Source organism: Gymnoscopelus microlampas (genome assembly GCF_963454915.1).
Source record: "Gymnoscopelus microlampas genome assembly, chromosome: 22".
In the NCBI taxonomy this organism is placed as follows: Eukaryota; Metazoa; Chordata; class Actinopteri; order Myctophiformes; family Myctophidae; genus Gymnoscopelus; species Gymnoscopelus microlampas.
In genome coordinates, this window is record NC_139959.1 from 37,028,835 (window position 1) to 37,056,778 (window position 27,944).

Sequence of the window (27,944 nt, forward strand, 5' to 3'; positions counted from 1 at the left end):
CAGGCAGGCAGGCTGGATTAGCCATTATGAGGTTTAAACCACTTTATTCTCCATATGGGTGGGGACTGGAATTTGTACCCTCTCTCATCCGGCATCCTGGCATCAAATGAAACCGTGCAGTGAACGATGCCAAGAGATCTGAATCAACACAACAACAATCTTGGGTGTTTACTGTATCGGGGACTATCTGACACAAGTGGTTCATTATCACCGGGCAGGATAGAACACACCCAGGGCTGAGTCATGCTTTCATATAGGTTTCTACCAGTGATGGAAGAAGCACTCAAGTGTTTTACTGAAGTATAAGTATCAATACTACGCTACAAGTATAAGTCCTGTATCCAAAATTTACTTGAGTAAAAGTACAAAAAGCATTGCCATTTCTTTAGGCATTTTCAAATGTATAAAATATATTAAAATCTTTTGGAAAGATCTACAAGCTCACATCACGATGCGACGCGTTGTGAGCTTGTAGATCGTTTATTGTAATCTAATTCTACAAAGTAACTAGTAACTATAGTGGTCAAATAATTGTAGTGGAGTAAAAGTATATTTGCCTCTGAGATGTAGTGGAGTAGACGTATATATAAATATATTAAATTGGAAATACTCAAGTCAACGAAAAATACCTCAAAATTGTACTTAAGTACATGTACTTTCCATAGGGCTTCATTAAACCCTGCGTTTTGGGTGAGTAACATTTACAAAATGAACATTTGACAGTATCATAATTAAAAGATGCCAAATAATGGACAAAGCAGCTGGCAGAGGCTCACTGCTTTTGAACGGTTTACTTTTAACCACAGCCAGCTACATCTTTAATGAATGTAGGATGCAGGGTGTCAAAATAAAACTCACAGCACGATGATGTAATAATCATAGCAATTAATCATGATTAGGTCCTGTAAGAGAGGGGTGTAGGTGTGAGCAGTGGTGGAAAAAGTACTCAAATGTTTTACTTAAGTAAAAGTATCAATACTGCAATGTAAAAGTCCGGAATTCAAAATTTACTTGAGGAAAAGTACAAAAGTATTGGTATTGAACATAACATTGGTTTGATAATAGATCTACAAGCTCACAACGCAAGCTTGTAGATCGGCTATTTTCAAACAGCCTATGTATAAAATAGGACTAAAGTGGTTAATGTACGTTTTATAACGTAATAATGTATGTCTTTAAAGTAACTAGTACTTCAAGTTTTCAAATTGTAGTGGAGTAGAAGTACAATATTTGCCTCTGAGATGTAGTGAAAACTGGAAATACTCCAGTAAAGTAAAAGTACCTCAAAATTGTACTTAAGTACAGTACTTGAGTAGATGTTGCTTTACACCACTGAGGTGGGAGGACATGTCGGAGAAATATGCACCGACATGTAAGGTGATATTAGTACAGCAGAAGCCACATGTTGATGAAACACAAGTTTTATTAATGTAGAAGAAGTGACAACAGACAGGATTGTATATACAATATTATATTACACAATTATTGATTCTACTTGCTGCTGTGCCTCATAGCCTGGTTCTAAGGCGTGACACTGAAGAGCATCTTTTTAAACACGGTGTGATGCCAAGAGGAATGTTTTAAACGCACAGGTGAGTTTAGCCAATGAACAGGCATTGCCCCCTACAAGTTAGAACATGTCAGTGCAGCTGTTGCATGCAAAAAGTCAACAGGTTCATGTATTGTTACGCCAACTCACCATTATGGTTCCTCTGAAGGCAGCAGCAAAGATAAACATGCATTTAAATTATTATATACTTTATTTACATAACACGTAGAAAATAACATGGACAACTACAATAATTGGTACTGATTCTTCATCTCAGACGGGTCTTCTTCAGCTTGGAGGTGTCCGTTGAGCCTTTGCGTTTGCGGGAGGGAGTGTTCTCGTTCTCCTCCAGGTAATACAGCTCTATGGGTGGCGTTGGATCCTAACAGAACATACAGAGCGATTATTATAGTTTAGTTGAACTACTCTTCAGACAAACTCTGACAACTAGAGATACATTTCAGAGGTGACATTTCATTTAATTTCGATTCATTAAATCACGGTAACAGGGTTCCCACACATTTTTTAACAATGAATTTTCCATAACCTTTCCAAAGTATTTTACCCCATTTCCAGGCCTATAGCAATCATACGGTGCAATAATGAGGCTATATACACTAGTGTTCTATCAATGCACCAAGACAGACTCGAGCAAAGGTGTCATGGCAGGGCTGCCAACACTCCTGGATCCCGCATGAGTCTCCTGGTTTTTGACCACGTCTCCTGGATCGTCATTTCTTCTGGTTTTCTCCTGGATTTGGTATCAAACTTCCAAAATTCACCAAAACACAGGAAATGACATCCACTATGTTTAAAAGTTTCTGGGGGAGGGAGGACCCCCAGACCCCCCGGTTCAGGGGTGTGGTCAGTGCATGCCATCATACTGAGATATTAACTTTAAGTAAAGAATGGTTATTATTAAATTAATTAATAAGATGGGTCTTACATTGCTTCAGTCATCAAATCAATTTCTGTAGGCCTACTTTCGTAAATGGATGAAATTGTACCCATTATTTTCCAATGATAGTAAAATGTGACAAACAGAACAGATTGTACAAGCTAACAACGTATCACGAGGCAACATATAGATGCATGTTGTAGATTATTCTTGTCACGTGCCGTCCTGTTTTTACACATTCAATAGCTAAACACTGTAAATGATATCGAAACATTTTCCAAAACATTATCCAGGCAAATGTTTTGGAAAATGTTTCGATATCATTTACAGTGTTTAGCTATTGAATGTGTAAAAAGGAAAGGGAAGGGAGTTTTGGAAAACTTTTTTTGAATTTGAAAAATATTTCCAGGAATTTCATGACCATGGGACTCCTGTGGTAATTAACGGAATATAAATAACCACCAATGTTTGGCCAACTGACCTGCATGAGATAATCGGCCATGTATTCTGGCTTCAAGCACGTGACCCCCTGGGCGGAGGCCTCGGTCACGTCCACTCGGACGTCGTCGGGTTTCAGCCAGGCGGGGTTGGCAAACAGGTGAGTGGCCTCTTTGTACAGAGCCGGGGAGGGACCGGGGAGCACCTATAGGAGAGAAGAGCCCCGCAGTATAAAGGTGAGAGAAACCGTGGCTATACAGTCATACAAGTCCTCCGTTCTTTACAAAGACGAGCGTTGGAAGGTTTTATATAAACAAATAATAATGACATTCTTTCTTAATCCATTAAGACTGTGCATCCGTGTTATTTTTAGATTTCTTTGACTATTCAAAAATAGCAGATATACAAGATCTGCATAGCGCGGCACCGAGTGCCGTGCTACAAGCTTGTAGATCTGAAAATGTTGAAAAATCGTGAAAATTGGTGCAAACTTTGGCTTTAAAAAAATATATAAATTCAAAGCTTTGCACACATTTTCACGATTTTTCAAAAATAGCAGATCTACAAGCTCGAGCTATGAGCTTGTAGATCTTTGCTTAAGACTAAACATTTTCAGATGAGGGTCCGCGGTAGCCTGGTAAACCCTCCCTCCAGAAATCTCAATTGTATTTTGATGACGTGTGAACCACTCTGGTTCCACCTGATTGGCCTACCCCCGCTGTCAATCACAAAACAATGAGCGAGGACGCCGATTGGCTCGGTTAGTTTTTAATTCCGCTAGAAACTCCCACAATGGGCAATCAGGCCAGACTCACTCCTGGAATCAAATGGAAATGAGATTTCCGGAGGGAGGGTTTACCAGGCTAGGTCCACGGCCAAATACATATACATTTGGGGGGGTCCTTGACATTAAAAGGCTTGAGAACCACTGTATATGCACGAGTGAAAGGGGAAACACTTCAACGAATAATAATGATTATAGCTTCTTTTATGCCACAGCAGAGAAACAGAGACTTTACTAACCTTGGCTCCACCAGACTGCAGTAAGCGCTTGAACCCTGCCTCTCTGTTTGGGTCCATGTTCAGGATGACTGTCCAACCGCTGAACGCTCCCTGACAGTCAAAAAATACATAACATGATTATAGAGAGTAAATGTTTATTACTCATACCAAACAAAAATGCTTAAATGGAGAAGTAGGGTTAAGTGGCCAGTAACAATACAATGGAAAATAAGCCAGTAAAGCTTTGTTTAAACTAGCATATTGACAGGTAAGAAATGAACATAAATTGCCGGCACCAGGGTCAGGGCAGGTGAAGAGTTGAAAGATGCGCAAACCTGACAAAAATCTAATTAGAACTTTCAACTGCTCTGACAAAAGGTTATTAGAATATTCAAAAAGTTACAACAATACCATCAATTAAGTAAAAATATAAGATGTTTAAAAGAGGACACTGAGTTTGCTTGCCTGAGATCCCCAAACAGGCAGTTCCACGGTTGAGGGACCCACAAGGCAAAAAGCTTGGTCGGTCACCCTTAATGTGCCTTTCTTTCCATTAGGGTTTTGAGCACGGTGCGGTTCGGCGCGCGGAGGAGAACCAGTTCTGCTGGTTGATTCCACCTCAGCCCGGTTCGATTGTGAACCGCGCTGAACCGTGCTGCTGATCAGCCTTGAATTTACTTCCAGGCTAGCTCAATTATGAGCCGAGGAACCGGGTTGGGAGGATGGGAGGGTTCAAATGACGTAGGTATTCACCGATTTGGTTAAACAACACATAGAAATGTTGTTTTCCCCGGAGTCCGTCTGCCCGTGGGATCAGCAGCAACTTAGTACTATTTATGCAACTTCTCAACTTTTCCAAAACATTTCTAATCTAAATAATTTAGTGACAAAGCTGAGACTTTGGAACTGTTAGCAGGGCCCTGCTAGCCTTTATTATTAAAAATAATAATATTATTGTTATTATTATTACCCAGTGGTATAAAGTAACTAAGTACATTTACTGCAAAGTAAAAACTTTAAGTACTTTTACTTTTCTGGAGTATTTCCAAATGTCAACACTTTTACTTCTACTCCACTACATCTACAGTAAGATGCAAATATTGTACTTTTACTCCACTACAATTATTTGAAAACTTTAGTTAGTTACTTTGTAGATTTTGATTATTATTACAAAACACACATTAACCACTTCAGCCCTATATAAACTTTGGCTATTTGAAAATAGCCGACCTACAAGCTCGCGACGCGTTGTGAGCTTGTAGATCTGATATTCATTCTTTTCTTTTTAATACATTTTAGACCTAATGATAACTTGTGAAACGGGACATTGTGCATAACAAGTACTTTTACTTTTGGTACTTTACAAAAGTATTGGCATCAAAATGTACTTACTTTTACTCAAGTACATTTTTACTTGTAACAGAGTATTTCTGCATTGCAGTATTGATACTTTTACAGTAAAACATTTAAGTACTTTTTCCACCACTGTTATTACCCATGCTGCTGCATTGTCTGAAGGAAGCCCAAAATAAATATGTTTTACTCTTATGTACCTACGCACAAGATGTAACAATAAAGCACAACCCTGAACTGCTGGGTGATCTCAGGCAGTGACCAGGCTTCATAGGGAGTTAGAAGACCACAGATATACTGTAGGCAGGAGCCTGACAATTCAGGGCTTTAAAAACAAGCAATAGAATCTTAAAACCTGTGTTAAAAGCCTGGCAGCAGTGTGTTGAATAAGTGCAACGCAATAGCAAGTCGGGAGGAGATAAAAGCATGGCTGACCTTTTCTAGGATCTGCAGGGGTAAGGAACGGCCTGACCTTTGCTAGCTACAGCATGTAGCTGAGTTGTATGACTCAGTTTGGCAAAACAGAAAATAACCACTTTAGTCACCTGAATGTCCAAAGACAGCTCAGTGTGTAACCTGACACCTAGGATGCAAGGCTCATTTCTAACACTGTTAGAAAAGGGCAGCCAGACTAGAAGCAAGATCACTGACACAGCTTGATATGAACACATTGCATGGCTAAAGGCAGAGGAGAGCGTATTTTCGAACGTTGTTCCTTAAAAGTACAGAATGTGCATAATTCATCTCAACTCATTCACTGCCAACGACGAGAATTCGTTCGAACACCCACACCGCTAAGGACAAGATTTAGTTTTTTTGGTGGGGGATGATCCAAGCACCACCGAAGAAGAGTACACCCAGAAATCATGTGATCACAACAAAAAAAATCTAGGCATCTTTCATGTTAAAGGATTTATAAAAGTAAATGTTTCTGTTGTTTTCTGCTTGTTTTTCAAAAAACAAGCCACATTCAAACGGCCAGAGCTCTGAATGGAGAATCCCAGCAGGCCAATTACCCCCCCCCCCCATTCTACCGGACCGCTGGACGTGTAATGACCCGATCTCCGTGAGGACGGCGGTCACAGAGAATATTCCATGATTTTTCAAAGGTACAGTAAAATCGCTGTTTTCGCTGGGAAGGGGACCGGAGACGGATGAATTAATTAATGAATTCCTGTACCTATGGCAAGAATTAATAACCTATACTTATGCATGACTAGGGACTTCTTTATTGACTACCCCCTAATTAAGTTTAAATGTACAGTACCTGTCGGTCAGGATGTCCTTGCAGGGCCTTCCTCCAGCGCATGGCTGCAGTCGCCAGTTTCTTCTGCATGGAGGTGATGGAGGGCAGGGCGTCCAGGATGGAACTGCTGCCCCACTCATAGTCCTCCTCCTGGAACAACATGCACACAAACGTTTTGATTGATTGACAACTGTTTGTTCTATATTTGAGTGTTACCAGATCATGGTCCCTCTAGTGTTGTGGCTGTGGGTGTCACTCACTTTGGAGAAGTAGTTAGTCATGTATGAGGGTATTGAGGGCACTGTCTCTTTGACTATCTTAAATACCAATCCCAGTGATATTTGCTAAACTGTCTTCTACCCTGAGCCATCCCAAACTGACAAAGTGTGTGTGAATTAGGTTGGTCATCATGGGTCAAGTTTAGCCCTGCCCCCAATAAGTTAAAACCCAGAAACCATGAAGACCAATGCTGCAGTGAGATCCACTGACCTGGATGAAGTGGCCGATGGAGCGGCAGGCGTCCAGGTAGGAACGATGCAGGATCCACTTGCCGGCCGCCATGGCCGCCAGGTACTTCTCGTTACGCAGCGGGTTCCCCACGATCATGTGGGAGCAGCTGCGGTCAAAGGACTGGCCGTCCAGGGCCAGGCCTCCTGGACACGGACCAGAGGAAGGAGGGAAACAGACAGTCAAGACAAGTCAAGTCTCAGTTGAAACCATATATTATTTATGGCATTGGTTCTCAAAGAGAGGCCCTAGGGGTCCTTGAGGGGGTTCCAGGGGGTCCCCAGCTAAATTCTAAATGTGGCTGTTCAAAAATAGCAGATGTACAAGCTCGCAGCACAGCATGAGTTTTTTAATATTTTAAAACAAATCTTGAAAGTATTGGAAAATTCTGCATATTTTTCTTTAAACACAAATCTCCTCTTCTGTAATAGGAATACAAAATGAATAAAAGTAAAGCCATATTTACCCAGCTCCTCGATGAGGTGACTGTAATCGATGCGTTCCTGAGGAGTCAGAGAGGACAGCTGGAACCTTGGTTGCTCCTTCTTCTCCTCCTCAGTCTCCTGAAGCAATGCAAGGAAAGTTTATTGGGACAGGTACTATAAGTGATATTATTGGGTTAAAATGAAAAGATTTTTTTTGGGGTAAAAAAGTTAAAGCTCTATATTCTGATAGATGGTTTGTTCAGTAACAGGGGTTTCCCCGTCTCTCTTTGAAAAGGGTAGGGTAAGTGATATTGTTTTGTGAAAATAAGTGTTAAATAGCTCCATATCCTGATAGTACACATTGATATAGAATGTTTGTTCAGTAACAGGAGTCTTCCCGTCTCTCCAGCTCTTTAGTTAGCAGAAAATGCATTTTCAGGTCGGGATACCCATTTTATCCAATCAGGAGAGAGCTCGCATAGGATAAACCTGGAACTCCCTACAATGTGGACGTCTTCATTGCTAAGAATGCAAATTCCCCACAGCACCTAGAGCTTGGCGTGTTGGTAGTCCACAGGGCACTGCTAGTTACAAAGTTACTTTCAGTAAAGAGGAGAGAGAGAGGGTGGTTGATATACTGAGACTATAATGTGTTTGTGCATGTATTCTTGTGTGTCTGTGTGTTTACCTGTGGCTCGGGTGGTACGGGGGGGTTGGCGAGGGGGAAGGCGATGCTGGGGGCTTTAGGGGTGAGGATGTCATCTTCCACCTCCTCCACTGGAGGGGTCATGGTCCTCAGACCCTTCTGTTGGTCGATGACGTCACAGACAGCTTGCGGTGGAGGGAGAAAACATACTTTAAGAGGGGAGCGTTGACATTAAAGGGCAAGTGGTAAATTATGAGATGTCTCATCTAGTATTGTCTTTTCAATCTCATCAGAGAAAAACCTTTTCCCTGTGTTTTGTTGGAAGAGGGCATGTCATTAGAAAACAATGCTAGAGTACAGCAACTGATTTATCGGTTTCGTCTTTCTATAAACAAACTGTAGATCACATACAATTTCACAAGAATGCAGGAAATTCAGCGTCTAATACTAATTAGACCCCCTGCATAACACCAGGCTCCTCTGTATAAAGCATGGCTCATTGTGGCCCCTGACTTTAAGTTTTAACTCATGGATTGAAATGACGAGTATACTCGGGTTCACTGTTTTAACCCAGCAACCCTGTGTAAATTACGCCACTGCTGGAAAGCATCCCAGCCCAAACGTTACGCCCAATAATTGGGCCGCGCGACCCGGAAATGTCCGTAATAATCCTAAAACGGGAGCAAAAATATTTTTCAAAAAGTTAAGTGTACAGCCAAAGATCACGTGATCACGACAAAATCAAGATGGTTTAGTTACCGTGTATAGGATTTATAAAAATCTAATTGTCTCTGCTTTATGTTGCTTTTTGGCTAAAACAAGCCACATTCAACTGCCAATAACTATGGATCGGCGGGTGGATCGCTGTGAAGAATAATATTCTATGATTTTTAAGGGTTAGTGAAAATACTCGGAATCACTGGCAGTCAATGGTTTAACCCTTTAAGACCGGGAAGGCATCAGTGTGTCATTTTAAGATTTCTTTGGCTATTCAAAAATAGCAGATATAGCTTGTAGATCTGCTATTTTTGAAAAATAGTGAACATTTGTGCAAATCTTTGAATATATCGTTTTTAAAGCGAACATTTTTAACTCCGTTACAACTTCTGGGGGTCCCTGGCACAAAATATTTTGAGATGGGGGTCCACGGCCAAATAGATTTTTTTTTTAAACGTAGGATTTATTAGACATTTGCAGAATCCCCAGAACCAAAGATTTGAGTTACAAATGTTCGCTTTAAAAATATATATATTCAAAGATTTTGCACACATTTTCATTTCCAAAAATAGCAGATCTACAAGCTCATAGCGCGGCACTCTGTGCGCTTGTAGATCTGCTATTTTTAAATAGCCAATGATATCTAAAAATGACACACAGATGCGTTCCCGGTCTCAATGGTTTAAGTACTCACCCATCTCCACCAGCTCAGAGTCAGTCATGGAGTCCCTGTGCGATGACGAGGTGCCATTCTCTGGCTGCGTGGTGGTGGTGGTGGTGGTGGGGGGGGCCAGGGGGTCAGAGTACTGCGAGGGGCTGCCGGGCCACTGGAGGTTGTCGGCCAGCTTGGCTCTCTCCTCCCTGGCCGTGGGGTCGTCCCACACAATCTGCTCGCTCTGCTGGGACGGCTCAGAGTTCAGATCCATGGCTGCTTCCCTGGACACCCTGGTCAACCAGCAGACACACAGGGTGGAAGTGGTTAGATTTGTTCTGATACCATAGGCGTGTAAAGAGTCACTCAACTCACCATACAAATCACGATACTAGGTTCACGATACATGTTTTAAACACAAAATTATTTTCCAGACAAATGAAATCATTTCTCTGTGTTTTCTAATACTGTGTTTTCTCTTATCCTCTTTTCAATACAGTAGCAAATGACTGAAAACTCATTTTGTTATCAATTCTCTTACAAAGATCCTGTATTTTCTTCAGCTATTTTTAGCATTGTGATAATATTTTTATTAAATCGATTTAAATTGTCACCAGTTTGAGTCGATTTGAATCGATTTACGATAAAAATCATTACATGCCTACCATACCAGTATTGGAAAAGCTGCCGATATTGCCTAAAAATGCTGGTATCGGTGAGTATGCCAGTCTATGCCATTCCCATACCGCATCATTTGATATCATATCAAATTACGAAATTATTTACAAATTATCATTTGTAAATGATGTCATTTACAGTAAAAAAATCTTTGCTTCTGAGGGTCCCTTGAACAAAATATTTTGAGATGGGGGTCCTTGACATGAAAAGGTTTGAGCACCACTGATAAATCAACACATCGACTGCCCTGGACGTAATATTTATTATTACTCCATCTCGAATCCAACGCTTGAGTGAAGTAGTGTGAAGAAATATTATGTCATCATGGTGTTTTTTAGTGATTACGCTAGAGGCGCTCTTCACCAACCTATGAATGATGCCTTGACTTCGAGAGAAAGGATACACACGGAAATGACGTTATCTAAACCATTTTCACCCTGTCCGCTACAATGTTATCAGATTTATAAAAAATACATTTATCTCTGATTTTTTTCCCCAGATTGCAAGCTCTCTAACCTCAGGGCCTCCAGGGTGCGTCCTCTGCTCCCGGTGCGTACCAGGCGGGAGGACCCCTGGCCGACGGGGGTGCGGAGGGGAGTGTACGGAGAGTCTACGGAGCCATGCCTGTTGAGGCGGACCGAAGACCGCCGGCCCGCGGTCAGGTTGGTGGCGGACATGATCGCCTGGAGCTGCTTCTGCATGGTCTCTCTCATCTCCTGAGTCTCATTGAAATCTGAGGAAAAATAAAAGTGAATTAAGGACATTAAATACCATGTTCTTCTTATTAGCTTATTACCTACTTCTTACTACTATAATTCTACTATTCTAGTATCGGTAATCCTACTATTAAAAAGAATGACTGAATTGACCACTGGCGTACCCAGGGAGTGAATAAGCTGAAGATATTGATTCTTCTTGATTCATAATTAACTTTTCCCTAATTCAAGACGTGTATTAGCATTTTTATGAACTTTCACTCAATTGGCTACTGTGGGTTGAGTTGAGGGGAGTAAATCCTGGGAACGGTGCCATGTTAACTGAATGGCAGGTGTTTCCAATTGTGTGCTTTCCTTTTAATAGTATTGGCTCAGGGCTGTACACACACACGCCACACCAGAGAGAGCGCCAGCACAGAGAGAGCTGGCTCACTGGCTCAACAGTGCAAATTTGTAAAGGATTTTGATTTAAATGCATAGCAGGCAGCAGACCCAGCAACCAAATGAAACACATAGCTTAATGTTTATAGACTTGGTGCCCCAATAAGTAGGTGTGTGGTCAGTCACTGGTCAATAAAGTACTGTAATAGGAGAAAACTTCCATAGTAAAACGAGCTCCACCAATCACAGACGTCGACGTCTCCCCTGATGTTACAGCATTATGGGTAGTGCAGTTTTTCTCAGTGGGGTCGCAAGTTGAACATGTTTAAAACATGTGGCTGTTCTCATGCTTTTTTCTCTTCAGTGGGTTGGTATAATAAAAATCACACCCTGTGTGAAGGTAGCGGCGCCTTTGATAAATAATTGATACATTATGTCATCGATATGTGTTTATAGCCATGTGTCACGTGAAGCTTGACCAATCACTTTGTTGACGGGTCTGACCAATCAGAACGTTGACGGGTCTGACCAATCAGAACATTGACGGTGAATACGGACAAAGTCAGGTATAGAGCTGACGGACAAAGTCAGGTATAGAGTTGACGGGTCTGACCAATCAGAACGTTGACGGGTCTGACCAATCAGAACGTTGACGGACCTGACCAATCAGAACCTTGGCGAGCCTGACCAATCAGAACGTTGACGCAAAAGCCAGGTATAGAGGGCTAATATCCGCTCTATACCTAAAGGTATAGAGCGGCTAGCGCCGCTAAAAATGTGTAACTTGTTCCCAAATTTAAGCATGGCAAAAATTGCTTATGTTTGCCACGGGCTATGGGGATCTGTAGTGCCACAGCCAGTACTGGTCCCAAGTCTAAAGTCTGCACATAGTTTGGATGCATCCATCACTGGGCATGTAGTAGATATAAGTGAACAAATTCTACCTCTCTCCTCTGCAGCGTCTTGTTCCTCGCGTTGATCCGTCTCTGGACGTGGGCATGTTGACGTCTCATTCATGGCGTTGTCCTCAGGCTGTGGTAGAAACGAGACAAACTAAAAGGTGTTAGAACTGGGAGGGACAGTAAAGCCAACTCTTTGGTAGGGCTGTCACGGTGAAGGAATTTCACCCACGGTGCGATATATCAGTGGTTCTCAAACTTTTTTCATGTCAAGGACCGCCAAAATGATATGTATTTGTCCGCGGTACTGGCCGTGAGGCTATTTTTTAATAGCCAAAGAAATCTAAAATGACACAGATGCGTTCCCATAATGTCCATAATTAATTAAAAGTTAATTAAGGACATTAAATGCCATGTTCTTCATTAGCTTATTACCTACTTCTTACTACTATAATACAATTCTAATAATCCTACTATTCAAAATAATGACTAAACCTGTCTCCATTCATTTTTCTCTTCAGTGTGCTGACCAATAGATCTCACATGTCACACAGGAATTGACCATTGGCATACGCAGGGTGTGAATAAGCTTAAGATATTGATTCTTCTTGATTCATAATGAACTTTTCCCTAATTTAAGACAAAATTGGCTGCTGTGGGTTGAGCAGCAAATGTTTCTGCAAATGTTTTCTAAATCCCAACAGTATTCTGAAAAACGTATGTTTCTATATCAGTGGTGCTCAAACTTTTTCATGTCAAGGACCCCCACAATTATATGTATTTGGCCGCCGACCCCCATCTCAAAATATTTTGTTCCAGGGACCCCCCCAGAAGCAAAGATTTGAGTTAAAAATGTTCGCTTTAAATGAATATATATATTCAAAGACTTGCACACATGTTCACTATTTTTCATAAATAGCAGATCTACAAGCTCATAGCGCGGCACCGAGAGTGCCGCGCTATGAGCTTGTATATCTGCTATTTTTAAATGGCCAAATTGTAAAATAATGCTTTTTTTAGCTCAAATCAAAAAGTGACACAGATGCGTCCCAGGTCTCAATGGGTTAATGGGTTATGTATATTTTGTTGTGCGACCCACCTGGATCTCGGTGACGTCTTTACGCGGTGTGCAGCGTGTGGACCTCTGGGAGCTGTCTGGCACCTGGCTGAGAGTCAGGCTCATCTTGGGGTTGTAGGTGAAGGGGTACAGTGACTCCGAGACACGCTTCTGCTCCTCGGCGCACTGCAGAAGACAGAAGACAAAATAATGGTTATAGCTATAAAAAAAAATCTAAAATGACACAGTAGTATGCGTTTTCCGGATTGAATGGGTTTTAAGGGAGCAAACATACAGCCTGTAGCCAGTGTTGAGACACCACATGCAGTCCTCTCTCCTTCACTCCTCTGTATTCACGCGTGTTGTCCCCCACACGGCCCTGGTAGATGTAGTGGGTCACCGTATCGTCACAAGACCACCTGAAGAAAAAACACAACATGGAATAAATCAAAATAAAATGTATCCCACGACTGAAACATTTTGTATAGCCAAGTCCTAGTGCGATTTGTGAAACATTGTGAAAGGAGCTTAAACAATGACCACAATATTGTTTTAGTCATATTGTTCCTGCTGTTCTGCCAACCAGGTGAAGAAATCACAGATTGAGGCTTTAAACCTTTGCTTTTATGAAAAACCCGAGACCATTGGGGTTTTATGGAAGATGCTTCTGAACACATATTGCTAGTTTGACCACTTCAAATGCTCTAATCTTAAAATATAGCCTAGAAAATCTAGAAAATAGCCTATCTACAAGCTCTCAATGCAGGAGCTTGTAGATCGGCTATTTTCGCTGCACAACATGGATTCCATAGAAGCCATGCTAGCTTCTATGGAATCCAATTCCAATCAGTGGTGGCGACTGAGAACTTTAATCCATGCGACAGGTCAACCGTTTACATTGGAATTTTCTTTCTTTTTTATTTGCGAGTGTCTGATTCTAATCATAGAACTCAAGAGCAGGAAATATGGTACAAGAAAAGACTAATAAACCAAGACAGTCTATTAACCCATTCAATCCTGGAACGCATCTGTGTCACTTTAGATTTCTTTGGCTATTCAAAAATAGCAGATATACAAACTGAAAATGTGTGCAAATCTCAAAAACTCAAATCTTTGCTTCTAGTGGGGGTCCCTGGAACAACATATGTTGAGATGGGGGTTCGCGGCCAACTTGACATGAAAACGTTTTGAGAACCACTGATATTATAGCAACATAAGTTTTTTTTTTTTTTTTTTAAACCGTTAGGATTTAGAAGACATTTGTAGAATACCCCAGAAGCAAAGATTTAAGTTAAAAAATGTTGCTTTAAAAAACATATATATTCAAAGATATGCAAACATTTTCACGATTTGAGTGCCGCACTATGAGCTTGTAAATCTGCTATTTTTGAATAGCCTAAAGTATAAAATAATGGTTATAGCTATAAAAAAAAACATAATCTAAAATGACACAGTATGCCGGATTGAATGGGTTAAAGAGTATTTTGAGGGGGGTGAAGGTGTGGTTTCTGGGATAACAACATTGAAACTTGGCACTGTACCTGAAGTCTGCTCCCAGAGAGGCAGCCGTAGCATTCAGTTCACCCTGCATCTTCACCAGCTTCTTCCCCACACAGATCACCACGCCAGCCAGGGGCCCAGCCTCCTTTTCCTGGACCACCTATTCATGAAATAAATACAAATAATAATTCATTTAACATTTTTAGTTTTTCATGGACCGATTCATTACAAAGAATGCAACTAATTAGTGTCAGTCACGTTTGACTCATTGAGTTACCAATAACAGGACTTGGGTTGTGCCCTCTGCATACTGTCTGTACACTAGGGGCTGGCAATAAATTGAGTTTAACTTTATATTTCTAGCCAGTTAGCTGAGCCAGAGTGAATTAGAATCATTGACCAGGTAGAGGTGCAGTGCTCAAGAACATTTTGACATGACTATAATAAATCTAGTCTTCTGGGGGTCGCTGTCACAAAACATTTTCAGATGGGGGGACCGCGGGCAAATATATATACATTTGGGGGTCCTTGGCACGAAAACGTTTGAGAGCGTGTGAGTGTGTGTGTACCTCCGGCTCCGTGATCTTGCTGACCTGGGGACCGGGCTTGGTGAACTGGGGACTGGCGCTCAGTGCCTGCATGGATGCAGCGTGGCCACGGGAGCTGTTGGCCAGGGCCACCTGCATCTTCCTGTGGACCAAGTCAGTCAGCGGAGTCTCCACCTTCCCCCCAGGCTTAGACGCTCCGCCCGGAGTGTCCAACAGCCCCAACGCGTCCTAGAGGGGGAAAAAAATCCTATCTATTAACACATTGGCTGATCTGCGTTCAGCCAATGTGTTAATGCGTTCATTTGCGCAAAAGCCCGCACGCTGCCAAGGACGCAGATCTGCGTTCTTTCAAAAAAAAATATATATATTTTTTTTTTAAACCCAAAGACCAAGGAGATATGATTTTCCGAAGATTTAGACTCCCAGACACTTCCTTGTAACTTAAAACTTAAAAATTCTGTATCTCGGCTCCTAAGTACTTTTTTTTTCTCATTGAAAAAGTCTGGCAGCCTACTGTAGGAAAAAAAAAAAAAAGCTGGCAGCCAATGTGTTAAAAGTATATTCAAGCACTAGAGAAACCCGTTAACACTCTTTGTGTTATGTCGGTGCACAAAGCATGCAGTAATATGCTACTGCAAGGCCATCAGTCCTCAGTAGTTGCGCATATATCCAATATACAGCCTATACGCAGTGGTGGAAAAATAACTCACATTTCTTACTTAAAAAAGTATCAACACTGCAATATAGAAATACTCTGTTACAAATAAAAGTCCATAATTAAAAATGTACTTGAGTAAAAGTACAAAAGTATTGGTATCAAAATGTATAAAGTATTCTACTGCAGATTCTTTGCAGAATGTCCCTGCAAAGAATATGAAGTTTTCAAAGGCATCAGATGTATAAAAAAATCTTTTGAAAATAGCAGATCTATAAGATCGACGCATTGTGAGCTTGTAGATATATATGTAGGGCTGAAGTGGTTAGTGTGTTTTGCGATAAAAATCGAAGCCTAAAAAGTAACTAAAGTTTTCAAATAATTACAAATCCTGAACCGATGAACCTATAATTTATACACTTTTCAGTATCACGGTCCCAGCTCTAGGTTCCTCATCAACACCCCCCTATTTGATGACTGAAATCCCAAGGCTCTCAATATGAGTCCTGACCTGGACGTTGAAGGTGGGCCTGAACAGCTGGTCCCTGCTGAGGAAGCGGGAGGGCGTGTCCACCTTCAGGGAGGAGGGCTCCTTCTGAAGGGGGTTCCTCTGCGCCGCCCCCCCCACAGGCGTAGTGGGGTTCTCCTTGGGCTTCATCCCGTCCACCACCGAGCGGAACACCTTGCTGCGGAAGCGTCCCAGGTCCAGAGGGGTCACGGCCTTGCCGCTCTGGAGGCCCACAGGAGGGATCCACGGGGAGGTGCACGCCGCCGCCGGACGGGGCAGAGGAGCGGGAGGAGGAGGCATCATCATCGCCCCCCGCTGGGACCCGCCGACAAAGCTCTCGTCGTCCTTCTCTGAGGGGACGACAATGACAGTCAAGTTGACGGGACGTGAGTGGGAAAGCCATGATGATGAAGATCAGCGGTTCTCAAACAGTTTGTGCCAGGGATTCCCAAGACCTGAGGCGATTTTTGTTTTTTTTTTCTAATTCCTAACGTTTTTTGAAAAAAAAAAAAAAAACGAAAACATTTTTTTCAAGATTTTTCAAAAATAGCAGATATACAGACTAATAGCGCGGCACTCGGTGCCGCGCTATGAGTCTGTATATCTGCTATTTTTGAATAACCAAATAAATCTAAAGTGACACAGATGCGTTCCAGGTCTTAATGGGTTAAAGATTTGTGTTGTCAAGATTACTGTACTTGAAAATAGCAGATGAATATACAGTTGGGTTAAAGAGGTTAAAATGATTTTGATGATATATATTGATTCATTTAGCTGGGGACCCCCTGGAACCCCCTCAAGGACCCCAGTGGAGATCACCAGACCCCATTTTGAGAATCACTGATGTAGATGATACAAACCCACTATTGGTCCAGTGCAGTGGAGAAGAATTATTCCTTATACTATATTGGTATTATGGTTGCTTATATCTAACCTTTATATTTGACCATACAGTATATTAAATCACTTATAATACTTCTACAACACACTATATTTTAAACCCTATGTAGTAGCCTAGTCTCTATCAGGCAAGATGCTGATTCACCAATGAATACGCAGGGATCTGATGTGAGCAAACTTTGTGGTCTTTATGTGAATATGAAACCTTGCTTGGATGAAGCAGGGTGGATTGGGATACTAAGGGTGCGTTTGTGCGTCAATTACAAACAAAGGAATTCCGTCGATCGATGAACCGATTATTTGATTTAATCATTGTACCTCTGATATGGAACTGCAGAGGAAACTTGAACTGACCTGGTGACGGAGGCAGGTCGACCAGGAAACGTCCCTCCTCTGCCTTCTGGCCGCTCCTGGCAGACTCCACTATCCAGTGCAGGGTGACAGCTGGCAGACCCCATTTCTTTGCCGCGGTGTACTTGGTGCCCTCCGGCGTCTTCACTACCAAATGGGTGCTGGCCAGCATGCCTTTCTTCTGGTTGGCCTGGCGTACAAAGTAGTCCTGGACACTGGGGGTAGAGAGGAGGGGTGGCGTTACTCCAACTCCAAATGTCAAAGCCAGTTGTGCCAGCCTTATGCCAGCAACTACGGGGCCGTGTGCACCGAGGCGTGTTTTTACCCCGGCTGAAAACGCCTAAAAACGCTTCTCATTGAAAACACATGTCCCTGGTTCAGTGGTGACTGATAGCGTTCTTCTAATACATGAGGGGACATTTTTCGTATTTTGCGTGTCTGATCAAATGAATATCAAATATCTAAACACTGGATCAAGCAACTTAAAACTATCTCGGGTGCACATAAAAGTCTGAGAAGACATTAAAATAACCCCTGAAATGGTTAATTAGACTAATCAATTTAGTCGACTAAAATAAATAAAAAATAAATGAACACGCTTCTAGATAATCGATAGTTGCAGCCCTACTTCAAGTGTCAAGACCATATTGTCGCTGTCGGACAGAAACCTCTTATCTCCATATATAACTTTCATAAATGAACGCCCTTGGTCATACTACAGCCTCACACAAAAGCATGCGAGAAAAAAGGATGCTCTGCTTCCAAATTCCGCCGCTTTTTGCTGGGTTTTTTTCTCACGCCGTTTGGTGAACCCCCCAAGGTTGGTGCCCTGTGCTGCGCTGCTTTTATCCGCCAGATTGGGACCTTCACGGCATATTTTGCACCATTACGGTGCTTTCATCATCGGTGACGAGTGCCTCTAACAGCTGCTGGCTGCGTGCAGCGAGCTGCGAGTCGCAGCGTGTCTGTGTGTTAGGACACGAGGCAACACTCACACAATCACGTGCAGCATGCGTCCCCTCCTCCTGCGCCTAATGGCTGTACATGGGGCCGACACGTGCTTTAGGGTGATAGTGTGAGTGTGGCTTCAGGCTGTAAATTCCTAGCCTCGATCTCCAGGTTTTTAGTTTTTAGTTTTGCTAAAAAATAAAAGCTTGGAAATTCCTGTCCCAGCTGTTGGTACGCAAAAGCGCCTCTCGTCGTCTGATGTGCCGCGCATTATTTATTTTGGGTGCGCATGCGCACCTGCGCACCAGTTATGTGCACCCCTGATAATATGGTCACAATCAATCACATTGTCAAGAGATGCATATTACCTGGCTCCGAGGTACTTGGCCAGCTCCACCAGGGCCTCTCTCTCTGCTCCGGTGTACTGGCTTACGGAGAGGACACAGGCTGTGAGAGGAGAGCGGCCCTCCATCACGGCCACCGGGGTGAACAGAGGGTTGGAGGACAGCTGGAGAACACACTCGCTCGCCACACACATGGCCTGAAAAGAGAGAACATGAACCGGAACACCTTGTGGGTCAATAACTGTACAACATGGTACTTACCGTATGTTGGCTTCACATAATCATGATACATGGGTGGCTCAATATACTGCATCTAAGGCAATAGCTATCAAACGTTTTCATGTCACGGAGGAACCCTAACATGATATGCATGTGGCAATCGTTTTTATTCCGATAAAACCCATAACTTGCGTGTCGGTCGAGTACTTATCCGATGCCAGTGTGGAACTTAAAAAATATCTAGGACAGTGGTTCTCAAAGTGGGGTCCAGGCACTCTATGGGTTCATTGAGGGGGTTTCCAAATGGACCCTTACAGGTTTGTAACTCTGAGAGTGTACAAATGGAACCAAATGGCCCATAATTTGGTTCCATTTATAATTTGAGTCCTTGAAATTAAAAAGTTTGAGAATCACTGATCTAGGAATAAATGAAAATGCCATTAATAAGTGCAGCAACAAGTTACTAAAATAATAATGTAAATACGGTAAGAGTATTAAACAGTACAACATCAACTGAAGAATTCAAAATACAAAATAATTGATTACTGTAAATTACATATCAGACATGTGGTAAAATACCTTGGTAACGGAATGGCCTACGAGCCGATACCGTCACCAGCATTTTAGGCAGTATCGCCAGCTCTTTGGATATTTCTCAAAACGCACCCGTTTTCCCTGGCCTTTTGAAAACCTCCTGCCTTCATGGAGAAATGGTTGGACACTGCATGTGCTTTGTAAACTCCCACGTTTCTTAACCTCAGCTATTTGTCTTCTTGTTTGGATTTGCATGCTCTGTATTTAATATTTATGGTGTTTTAAATTGTGTGTTGTAATTAATTTTTTTGTAAATTTGCTTTAATGTGCTTTATAAATAAATGAATAAAATTGGCTTTAATCTTACCAGCCACGTATCGGTGACAACCTCATCCACGGTGGCGTCCACGTCGCAGCCCCGCAGCGGGACCACGGCGTAGTCCGCCACCGCCCGCGTGCGTCCCACCAGCAGCTTGCCGGCGTTCTCCGTCACCAACAGGGCCAGCAGGGCCTCGGCCTCGCTGCCGAAGCCCACCAGGAGGAAACGTTTCCCGGCGAAAAGGCCGCCCGCCTGGCTGGCCTCCTCCTGCATGGTGGAGTCTTCTGACTCTGGGGGGGCGCCGGTTTGGTCTGCAGCCCAGGAGGGCTCATGCTGGGGGTTTAATGTACTGCTGGACTGCCTCCTGCTGCTGCCGCCCTCTCCTGGTAGGGGGTTTTCCACTGGAGGAGAAAAGTAATGAGGAATGGTAATATTATATTATAATTGAATACATTTTGCAAGGTGTCTTGTATATAGAATCTAACAGTATCTTAAAATAATCATAATACATCATAATACATCAATGCATAAAAATAGTAATCTAATAATAAAGTAATACATAAGTAAACCAATAATCTAATAATAACTAATACATAACAACACAACAGGTGGTTTAGGCCGTTTTCTTTTTGCTCTGTAGGTTAGCAAGCAAACATGTTGATAGAGCAAAGCCAACCAAACAAAACATCAAAAAGAATTCACCGCTAGCTGTGCCTTAAGGTACATTCTGGCGAGTTCAGTCAAAAGTGAGGAGATGAACAAAGCACCTGCTACAAGCTCACAACGCCGATCTACACTGATCTACAAGCCGATCGGTCTACAAGCTGAGCTATTTTTGGCAAAGAGGTATAGGTGTAGAGGGAAAAAAGAGCAGACCAAGTAAACAAAAAAAGTTTAATCTGAAACACAATTTTAAACAATATAAAGGGGGTCCCTGCTTCAGCTCTCTCTCAGCTAGGGGGTCCTTTTTTTAAAGATATTTTTGGGGGCTTTTTCTGCCTGGGGAGAGAGGTGAGGGGGTGAAAAACAGCAAAGGTCGTCGGATAGGGAGTCGAACCCGCGACACGCTGTCAAGCTGGATTACCAGCATATGTGGTATGCGCCTGGACCGCTAAGCCAGCAAGCGCCCCAGCTAGGGGGTCCCTGAAAACATTGAAGACCCCTGCCTTAATTCATTTGAATTTCAGATTGTGTGGTCCTTGTGAGACAATTGGATGCTTACCTATTGTAGGGTCATCATCCATGTACTGAGACAGCATATCCTCCTCCGTCTTCTTGTGTCTGGGAGTGTCTGGGGTGGCGTAGGGGGGAGCGTTTATGGAGGAGGTGCTGGCCCGGGAGGAGGCAGGACCTTTGGAAGCAGCTACAGCGGCCGAGGCAGGAGGCAGACAGTCAGGGTGGAGGTAGTCGTCCTCCGCCAGCAGGCAGCCTCTGGAGAAGCAGTCTAGAAGCCACTGAACTGTCACCACATGGGGTCTGGGAAGAAAAGAATAGGCACTGTTTATTTCCTGGTATCCTAGTTTCTTTTAAAAAGGCACACCATTGTTCTCTCAGCACTCTACATTATTACTTCATGCTTACTCTGCTTATATTTCCATCTCGCACTTGTAAGTCGCTCTGCATAAGAACGTCGTCTGGTAACTGATGACCTTCTTCAGGCATGAAGAAGGTGTTTGTATTAAAAGAGACCGAAATGTTGCTTCTTCTAATAAATCTGCTCCTGTATCGTGCAGTTCGGCAGTGTGCGGACATATTCCTTTTTATTATTGATGTGCACTTGTTTGCCTACGCACCTGCTTTTAAAGTTTTTATTCTAGGTGTGCGAAAGTTTTTATAAACAAAAGATTTTTTGTGTTTTTTGTGTGTTTTTGGGGCTTTTATGCCTTTATGTATAGGACAGTAGACTGACAGGAAATGGGGAGAGAGATACGGTATGGGGAGTTACACGCAGCAAAGGTCGTCGGGATCGGGACTCGAACCCGTGACACGCTGTCAGGCTGGCATTGCAGCGTAGGGTGCCTGGACCGCCACGCTGCGGCCCAGGCCAACAAAAGATTTTATATATAAAAGGAAAAAAAAACTCCACAAATTACTTTTACCTACTTTTGTGGAAGAAGGACAAGGCTAAATTATTTTTAATCAACTGCCTTTGTGCACCTACATACAGTAGCATCACTCTAAACGGATGACTTACAGATGATCTCTCCACCCCGGGGCCCATACCCCAACTTCCATGTCTATTTCACTGCTCTCTACGCGGTTCATGGTATGCATTTGCTTACTACAAATAATGTGATGTTCTCTTTGCTTTATCGTGTTTAACTTCCAGCCCCAAATGCAGTGATTGCACAGGGATGTAGTAGCCGAAAAACTAAGCTAACAAACAAGGTTACTAACAAAAACAGATTATTTAGGATCATTAACTAACAGGGAAATCCACAAACCAAACACCCCCCCCCAACATATCAGTATAGTTTCAAACCTATGCGTGGCTTTGGATAAGAAGTTCTTGAGTTCGTGGTCAGGTTCTCCCATGACCACATGAGTGAGCTCCTCACTGGGCTGGTTGAAGCGAAGGCCTCCTGCAACATTCACCAGACGTCGCAGCTTCTCCAGCTTCTTTACCGGCAGGCCACACAGATAGAGCTGTACAGACAAATTAAGAAACGCTCTGAACTGGTCCTCGACAACTTTAAAGCAAGAGGGGCTCTGAACAACATACAATCAGCACAAGTTAGCATGGATTAAAGCAAAATAAAATCTCACTACTGAAAATGTTTGTAGTCCTAATGTGCGATTGGTGAAACATTATGAAAGGAGCAGTGGTGTGTTCTACCGTGTTACGCTGTATACCGTGCAGATTTTTTTGGGAAAAAGCGTATACAATCTACTAACCATTTCATCCATTGAAAACGCGCTAGCGTACAGTATACCCACGACCACGCACTTGCCGTGCAGGGAATAATTATCGTATACCCTCCGAAAAACCTATAACACACCACTGGAAAGGAGCCCCCCTAACAAGCGGCGATTCCTAAATAATTAACATGATATGTAATTTTTTTAGTAATAGTTGTAGTAATAGTGTTCCTGCTGTTCTTCATACAGCCAACCAGGTGAATAAAAATCACTGATTGAGGCTTTGACCTTTGCTTTTATATGAAATATCCGAGACTATTAAGGTTTTATGGAAGATGCTTCTGAACATATTGCGAAGTTTGACCACAAATGCTCTAATCTAAAAATAATGACTAAAAACAGTCTCTACAAGCTCTCAACGCGTCAGATGGGCTGTTTCCGCTGCACAACATGATTCCATAGAAGCCATGCTGGCTTCTATGGAATCCAAATGACTAACCCAACCCACCTGACCCTAAATGAGACATGTGCCAAGTTGGATCAGTTCCTCAGTGGTCTGCAGTGGATGGTAAATGTCTCTAGTTTACCTTACAGCCATCCAGCACGTCATCCGCAGCGCAGGAGGAGAAGTCCAGGCGATCTATGGGGTCCGGCGTTTGCAGGGAGCTGACGTTGGTGACGGCCGTGTCGTTTACCGTCACGCTGGTGTTGACCGAGATGTTGCTCAAGCCCAGGAGTGACATAGCTGTTTTTGGTTTGAGTTACAAAAATACAAACTCTCAAAATTACAACAGGTGTAAGTTGCGGACTGATTTATTAATTTCAACAGGAGAATACAGAATACAGGTGAGTGCAATTTAGATCAAAATGATGGGATTAATCAATGTTGATGTCAAAACGATTTTGAAAAAGGACCTCATTATTACATGACGACACTAATCATAAAATTGTTTACCCGGTTTTAAAATAATAACGTTTATCATGTTCTGTTCATGTAAACATGCTCAACAAACCATAAATGCATTGCGTGTCTGAATGCAACTCTGAGGCTGATGTTTGTCAATCAGTCGTTAACACCTATGGTGCGTATAAATATGAACGTGCATGAATGGCCGTGCATGTGTAGCCTGGTTCCAGACGAATCTGCCATTGCAAAAAAGAATTTCCCTCAACGCAGTGATATTGTCTTGCCACGCGAGGCTAGAACGCGTGCGCGGCGAACGTGCACATTGATTTAAGGGTCCCGGTTTGAGGGGCTGAATATTATGGTCACCCTAGTCTAACTACTGTACTTCATGCTTCACACACATGAAAGGAAAACGCCTCACTGATGATATACTGTAAAAGAATTGACCGCGTGGCTGCATTGGCTCACCGTCCTTTCCGCTGCTACCAGTGGGGGTGGAAGTCTGCGGCCGGCCGTCCTTGGCCACCGTGCGCTCCACTCTGTAGCGGCTCTCGTCCTGACAGAAGCCCTTCTCTATGCTGTCAAAAAGCCAGTACAGAGACACGCAGTACACGTTCCACTTCCGGGCGCACTCGTACTTCTGACCTGTGAACATAGCACACAAGTCAGGATATCAATAGTGAGTGACAAAACAATATCGGGCGCTGTCGGGCAGAAACCAACTATCTAACTTTTTTGCAGAAACGCGAAACGCTGCGTTAAGCGTCGCGTTTCGAGGTTGCAGTTCTGCTACTAGGGCTGTCACGATTACGAATTTAAGTTGACGATTAATTGTCCCTCAAATAATTGCGATTAACGATTTAATTGTGCGTTTGGCATTGAAACATATGAAAAAAAATTATAAATTGCACAGGGCAGATATGACAAATAACTCAGAGATTTTTGACATATTTAATGATTTTATACATACATACAAAAATAGCAGAAATAGCTGATCTACAAGCTCACAACGCGCCATGAAGTGACGGGTTGTCAAGCTTGTAGAGCTGCTATTTTTCATATTTGAAAATGTGTTGATTGTGATTCCAAGGACTGAGCACTCCTTCAGTGGTCTTATTACGTTAATCTGTATGATATACTGTAATCACCAACACCTCCTCATAAGCCTATATTTTAAGATATATTTAGGCTACTTCAAATATATGTTCGGCTCATTGCCATTTTTCAACATGGAAACGATTATGACGATTATGCAAACATTTTGACAGGCCTATCTGCTACTTTTGCAATTTTTTATTTGAATCCTGAAAAGTAACAGTTTTGGACATAATGAGGTTTCCACCCTACAGACGATATGTATTTGTGTGTATGCATGTATATATGTCAATTTACATGACTTGCCTTTGGGTTCACTAACAATCAGGTGAGTGCACTCGTTCATTTTGAGCTGACCGCTGTACTTTGCTCCGTGCTGCTGACAGAGCCGCTCCACCTCTTTGCGATCGATGGAGGTGAGGCCCGTCACACATATGGTGCAGCCACGCAGCACCGGACACAGGTAGTCCTCCATGGGCAGCTCTGTGTACCTGAAAAGACTGTGGGGACAGAGGTGGAATAATTAGTAACGCTAAGTGAAGAGCTATGTCGATATTCCATGAGTACTTGAAATCATAATTAAAGAGGTCCCTCGACCTATAGTCTCGCGTAGTCAGACAACTATTCCACAATCTCTGAATGCTATATATAGTCTAGAACTAACACACCCCGAAAGCCGAGAACGGAAGCTGTCGTCTGTTCGTCATTTCCGTTCACGAAAATATATTCTAAAATATCTTTACATTTTATTTTCATGATTTTAATTACTATGTCATTTATCTTTTTTGTACTTATATATTTTTTTATCCCACGATTTTTACGGGGCCAGGCTTCCAGCATGGACCCGTATTGTTATTCGCATTATTCCATTTCTTCTTCTTCTTCTTCTTCTGCCGTTTTTGCCAGTTCTGGCTGAACCGTGCATACGCTTTTTATGAAACTCGGCCATATGATAGATGGTCATGAAAAACGATCAAAAAATAAATCTCACAATCTTTCGTCAAAAGGTGGCGCTATAGCACTCAGTTGAAAATGCCAACTTTGAACAGGTACAACTCATGCCCTGTTTTACCTACAGCCATAAAACTTCAATACACACATGCGTCTCCTCATGATGAACAACTTTCACACTCTGACTTTTGACCTCTGACCCTTAGATCTCCCACCATTTCGAATTATATGAAAAACAGTTAAAACCTATCTCCTCCTGGGATTTTTGAGTAATCTGCACGAAACTTTTTACACATGAACTTTGGACCTATACCAAAAAACGTTTGCAAAATATCTTCCATAAGTGAAAAAATGAAGCTTTAATGAGCCAATGAATATTGCAGTTTTATGACAATTATTCATCTGCCCCTAACACATACATGCAGACTTACCATTCTTTGAAACTTTGCAGAAATGTAAAGGGCCATTCCAAATATCACTGAAACCAATCTTACTCCAATTGGTCAAACGGGGGCGCTATAGCAATTTTTTGAAAATTGAAACTTTAAACAGGCAAAAGTCATGCCTCGTTTGGCCGACAGCCATTAGACCTGCTTACACATGTGCCTTGACTAATGAGGAACACATCTATCACGTTAACCAGTAAGCACCGCCCTTATATTGTCCGCAATCTTGAGCAGTTTGAAAAACACTTAAACCCAGGATTTTTCAGCTATTTGCGTGAAACTGTATCATCTGTGTGATCTCCTTTCACAGGTTCTTGTCTGTTGGTGGCTTCTCGCTTAAATGTGTGCCCCACAACCTCAAGGTCACCAGTTCAAGCCTCACTTGGTGCAGACTTCATCTAAGTTGCATTTCACACAACATGACTATCAATGAATACATCTGCAATTGTTAAAGATAACATGAAATACTTAATTGAGTGTTTTTTACATACTTCATTGTGAAAATAGCTGATCTACAATCTCACAACTTTTCAGATAGCAATGAGAGTATGTTTTTTCAATGTATAACATACTTCATTGTGAAAATAGCCGATGTACAATCTGACAACTTTTAATGGTTTGTGAGCTTGTAGATCGGCTACTTTCACTAGTTTTGCTTCTGAGGAGATGTACAATTTATTCATTGGTAAATGGTTTGTGAACGAGTGATCTTAGTGTTAGTGAAACAGGGGCTTGGGTCATGACAGAAGGCAAGAGTTTGTGATCCTCAACAGACAATATCATCCTGGACAAAGCTATAGCACTATAGGTAGTGTTGCAGCTACCTAAGAGTGCCTCACGACCGCAAGGTTGCCGGTTCAAGCCTCACTTGATGCAGACTCATTTAAGTTGAATTGCAAAAAACATGACTCAATCTATTCCGTTTCCATGGCTCTCTCTCTCTCTCTTCAATCTATTCCGTTTCCATGTCTTTCTCTTCAATCTATTCCGTTTCCATGTCTCTCTCTCTGTCTCTTCAATCTATTCCGTTTCTATCTTCAATCTATTCTCTCTCTCTCTCTCTCTCTCTCTCTCTCTCTCTCTCTCTCTCTCTCTCTCTCTCTCTCTCTCTCTCTCTCTCTCTCTCTCTCTCTCTCTCTCTCTCTCTCTCTCTCTCTCTCTCTCTCTCTCTCTCTCTCTCTCTCTCTCTCTCTCTCTCTCTCTCTCTGAGGGTCGGCCATAGCTGAGTGGTTAGTGAGCCCGCCTAGGGAGCCAGAGGCTCTGGTTGACCCAGGTACGATTCCAGGCCAGGTCAGCAAATGTGTCGATGAAATGAAATTTGTCCCTGAGCAAGACTCTTAACCCCTAATTGCTCACAGGCCCTCATTGGAAACAAGACCGCAAGGACTTTCATGAACTGACCTGTTAAAGGAATTATCGTTTCTCTTTCTCTCTCCTGGCCCCGTATTATCGCTGCTTGCAGCTATATTGTAACCCTTATTTTTCACCCAGTGCCAATTTTGTAAGTGATCCTGGGCACTACACTCCCCTCACCAGTCTAGGGAGGCCAGGGTCGAGCTCATGCCTCCTTCAATGCATGAGAGCCAACTGACCTTCTTGTCACCTGACAGGAGGGAGTTTCCCTGGTTGGACGTAGCGCGTGGAAGGAACACGTTATTCCAACCAGTTCCCTTCCCCTCCATCAGGCGCCCCGGCT

General features: G+C 42.6%; 1 protein-coding gene across 2 annotated transcripts in view; it reads right to left on the reverse strand.

The window, feature by feature from the left end:
- Positions 1 to 1,449: 1,449 nt before the first annotated feature.
- The window catches only part of topbp1 (DNA topoisomerase II binding protein 1), a 30,153-nt gene continuing 3,658 nt past the window's right edge, over positions 1,450 to 27,944 (reverse strand). Inside the window, exons 6-28 of one of the 2 annotated variants that reach the window (XM_084048397.1) lie at positions 25,158 to 25,351; positions 24,225 to 24,401; positions 23,437 to 23,594; positions 22,473 to 22,636; positions 21,213 to 21,466; positions 20,039 to 20,391; positions 18,943 to 19,115; positions 17,630 to 17,841; positions 16,379 to 16,725; positions 15,234 to 15,440; positions 14,706 to 14,824; positions 13,460 to 13,583; positions 13,207 to 13,350; positions 12,153 to 12,240; positions 10,628 to 10,844; positions 9,476 to 9,726; positions 8,107 to 8,249; positions 7,460 to 7,556; positions 6,976 to 7,139; positions 6,508 to 6,636; positions 3,909 to 3,998; positions 2,929 to 3,090; positions 1,450 to 1,931 (exon numbers count right to left, since the gene is read on the reverse strand). In XM_084048397.1, coding sequence (XP_083904523.1) covers positions 1,818 to 1,931; positions 2,929 to 3,090; positions 3,909 to 3,998; positions 6,508 to 6,636; positions 6,976 to 7,139; positions 7,460 to 7,556; positions 8,107 to 8,249; positions 9,476 to 9,726; positions 10,628 to 10,844; positions 12,153 to 12,240; positions 13,207 to 13,350; positions 13,460 to 13,583; positions 14,706 to 14,824; positions 15,234 to 15,440; positions 16,379 to 16,725; positions 17,630 to 17,841; positions 18,943 to 19,115; positions 20,039 to 20,391; positions 21,213 to 21,466; positions 22,473 to 22,636; positions 23,437 to 23,594; positions 24,225 to 24,401; positions 25,158 to 25,351 — 4,081 coding nt within the window. In that variant the 3' untranslated portion in view covers positions 1,450 to 1,817. Of the gene's footprint in view, positions 1,932 to 2,928; positions 3,091 to 3,908; positions 3,999 to 6,507; positions 6,637 to 6,975; positions 7,140 to 7,459; positions 7,557 to 8,106; positions 8,250 to 9,475; positions 9,727 to 10,627; positions 10,845 to 12,152; positions 12,262 to 13,206; positions 13,351 to 13,459; positions 13,584 to 14,705; positions 14,825 to 15,233; positions 15,441 to 16,378; positions 16,726 to 17,629; positions 17,842 to 18,942; positions 19,116 to 20,038; positions 20,392 to 21,212; positions 21,467 to 22,472; positions 22,637 to 23,436; positions 23,595 to 24,224; positions 24,402 to 25,157; positions 25,352 to 27,944 lie in introns of both variants that reach the window. The other variant, XM_084048396.1, reaches the window with a different exon arrangement.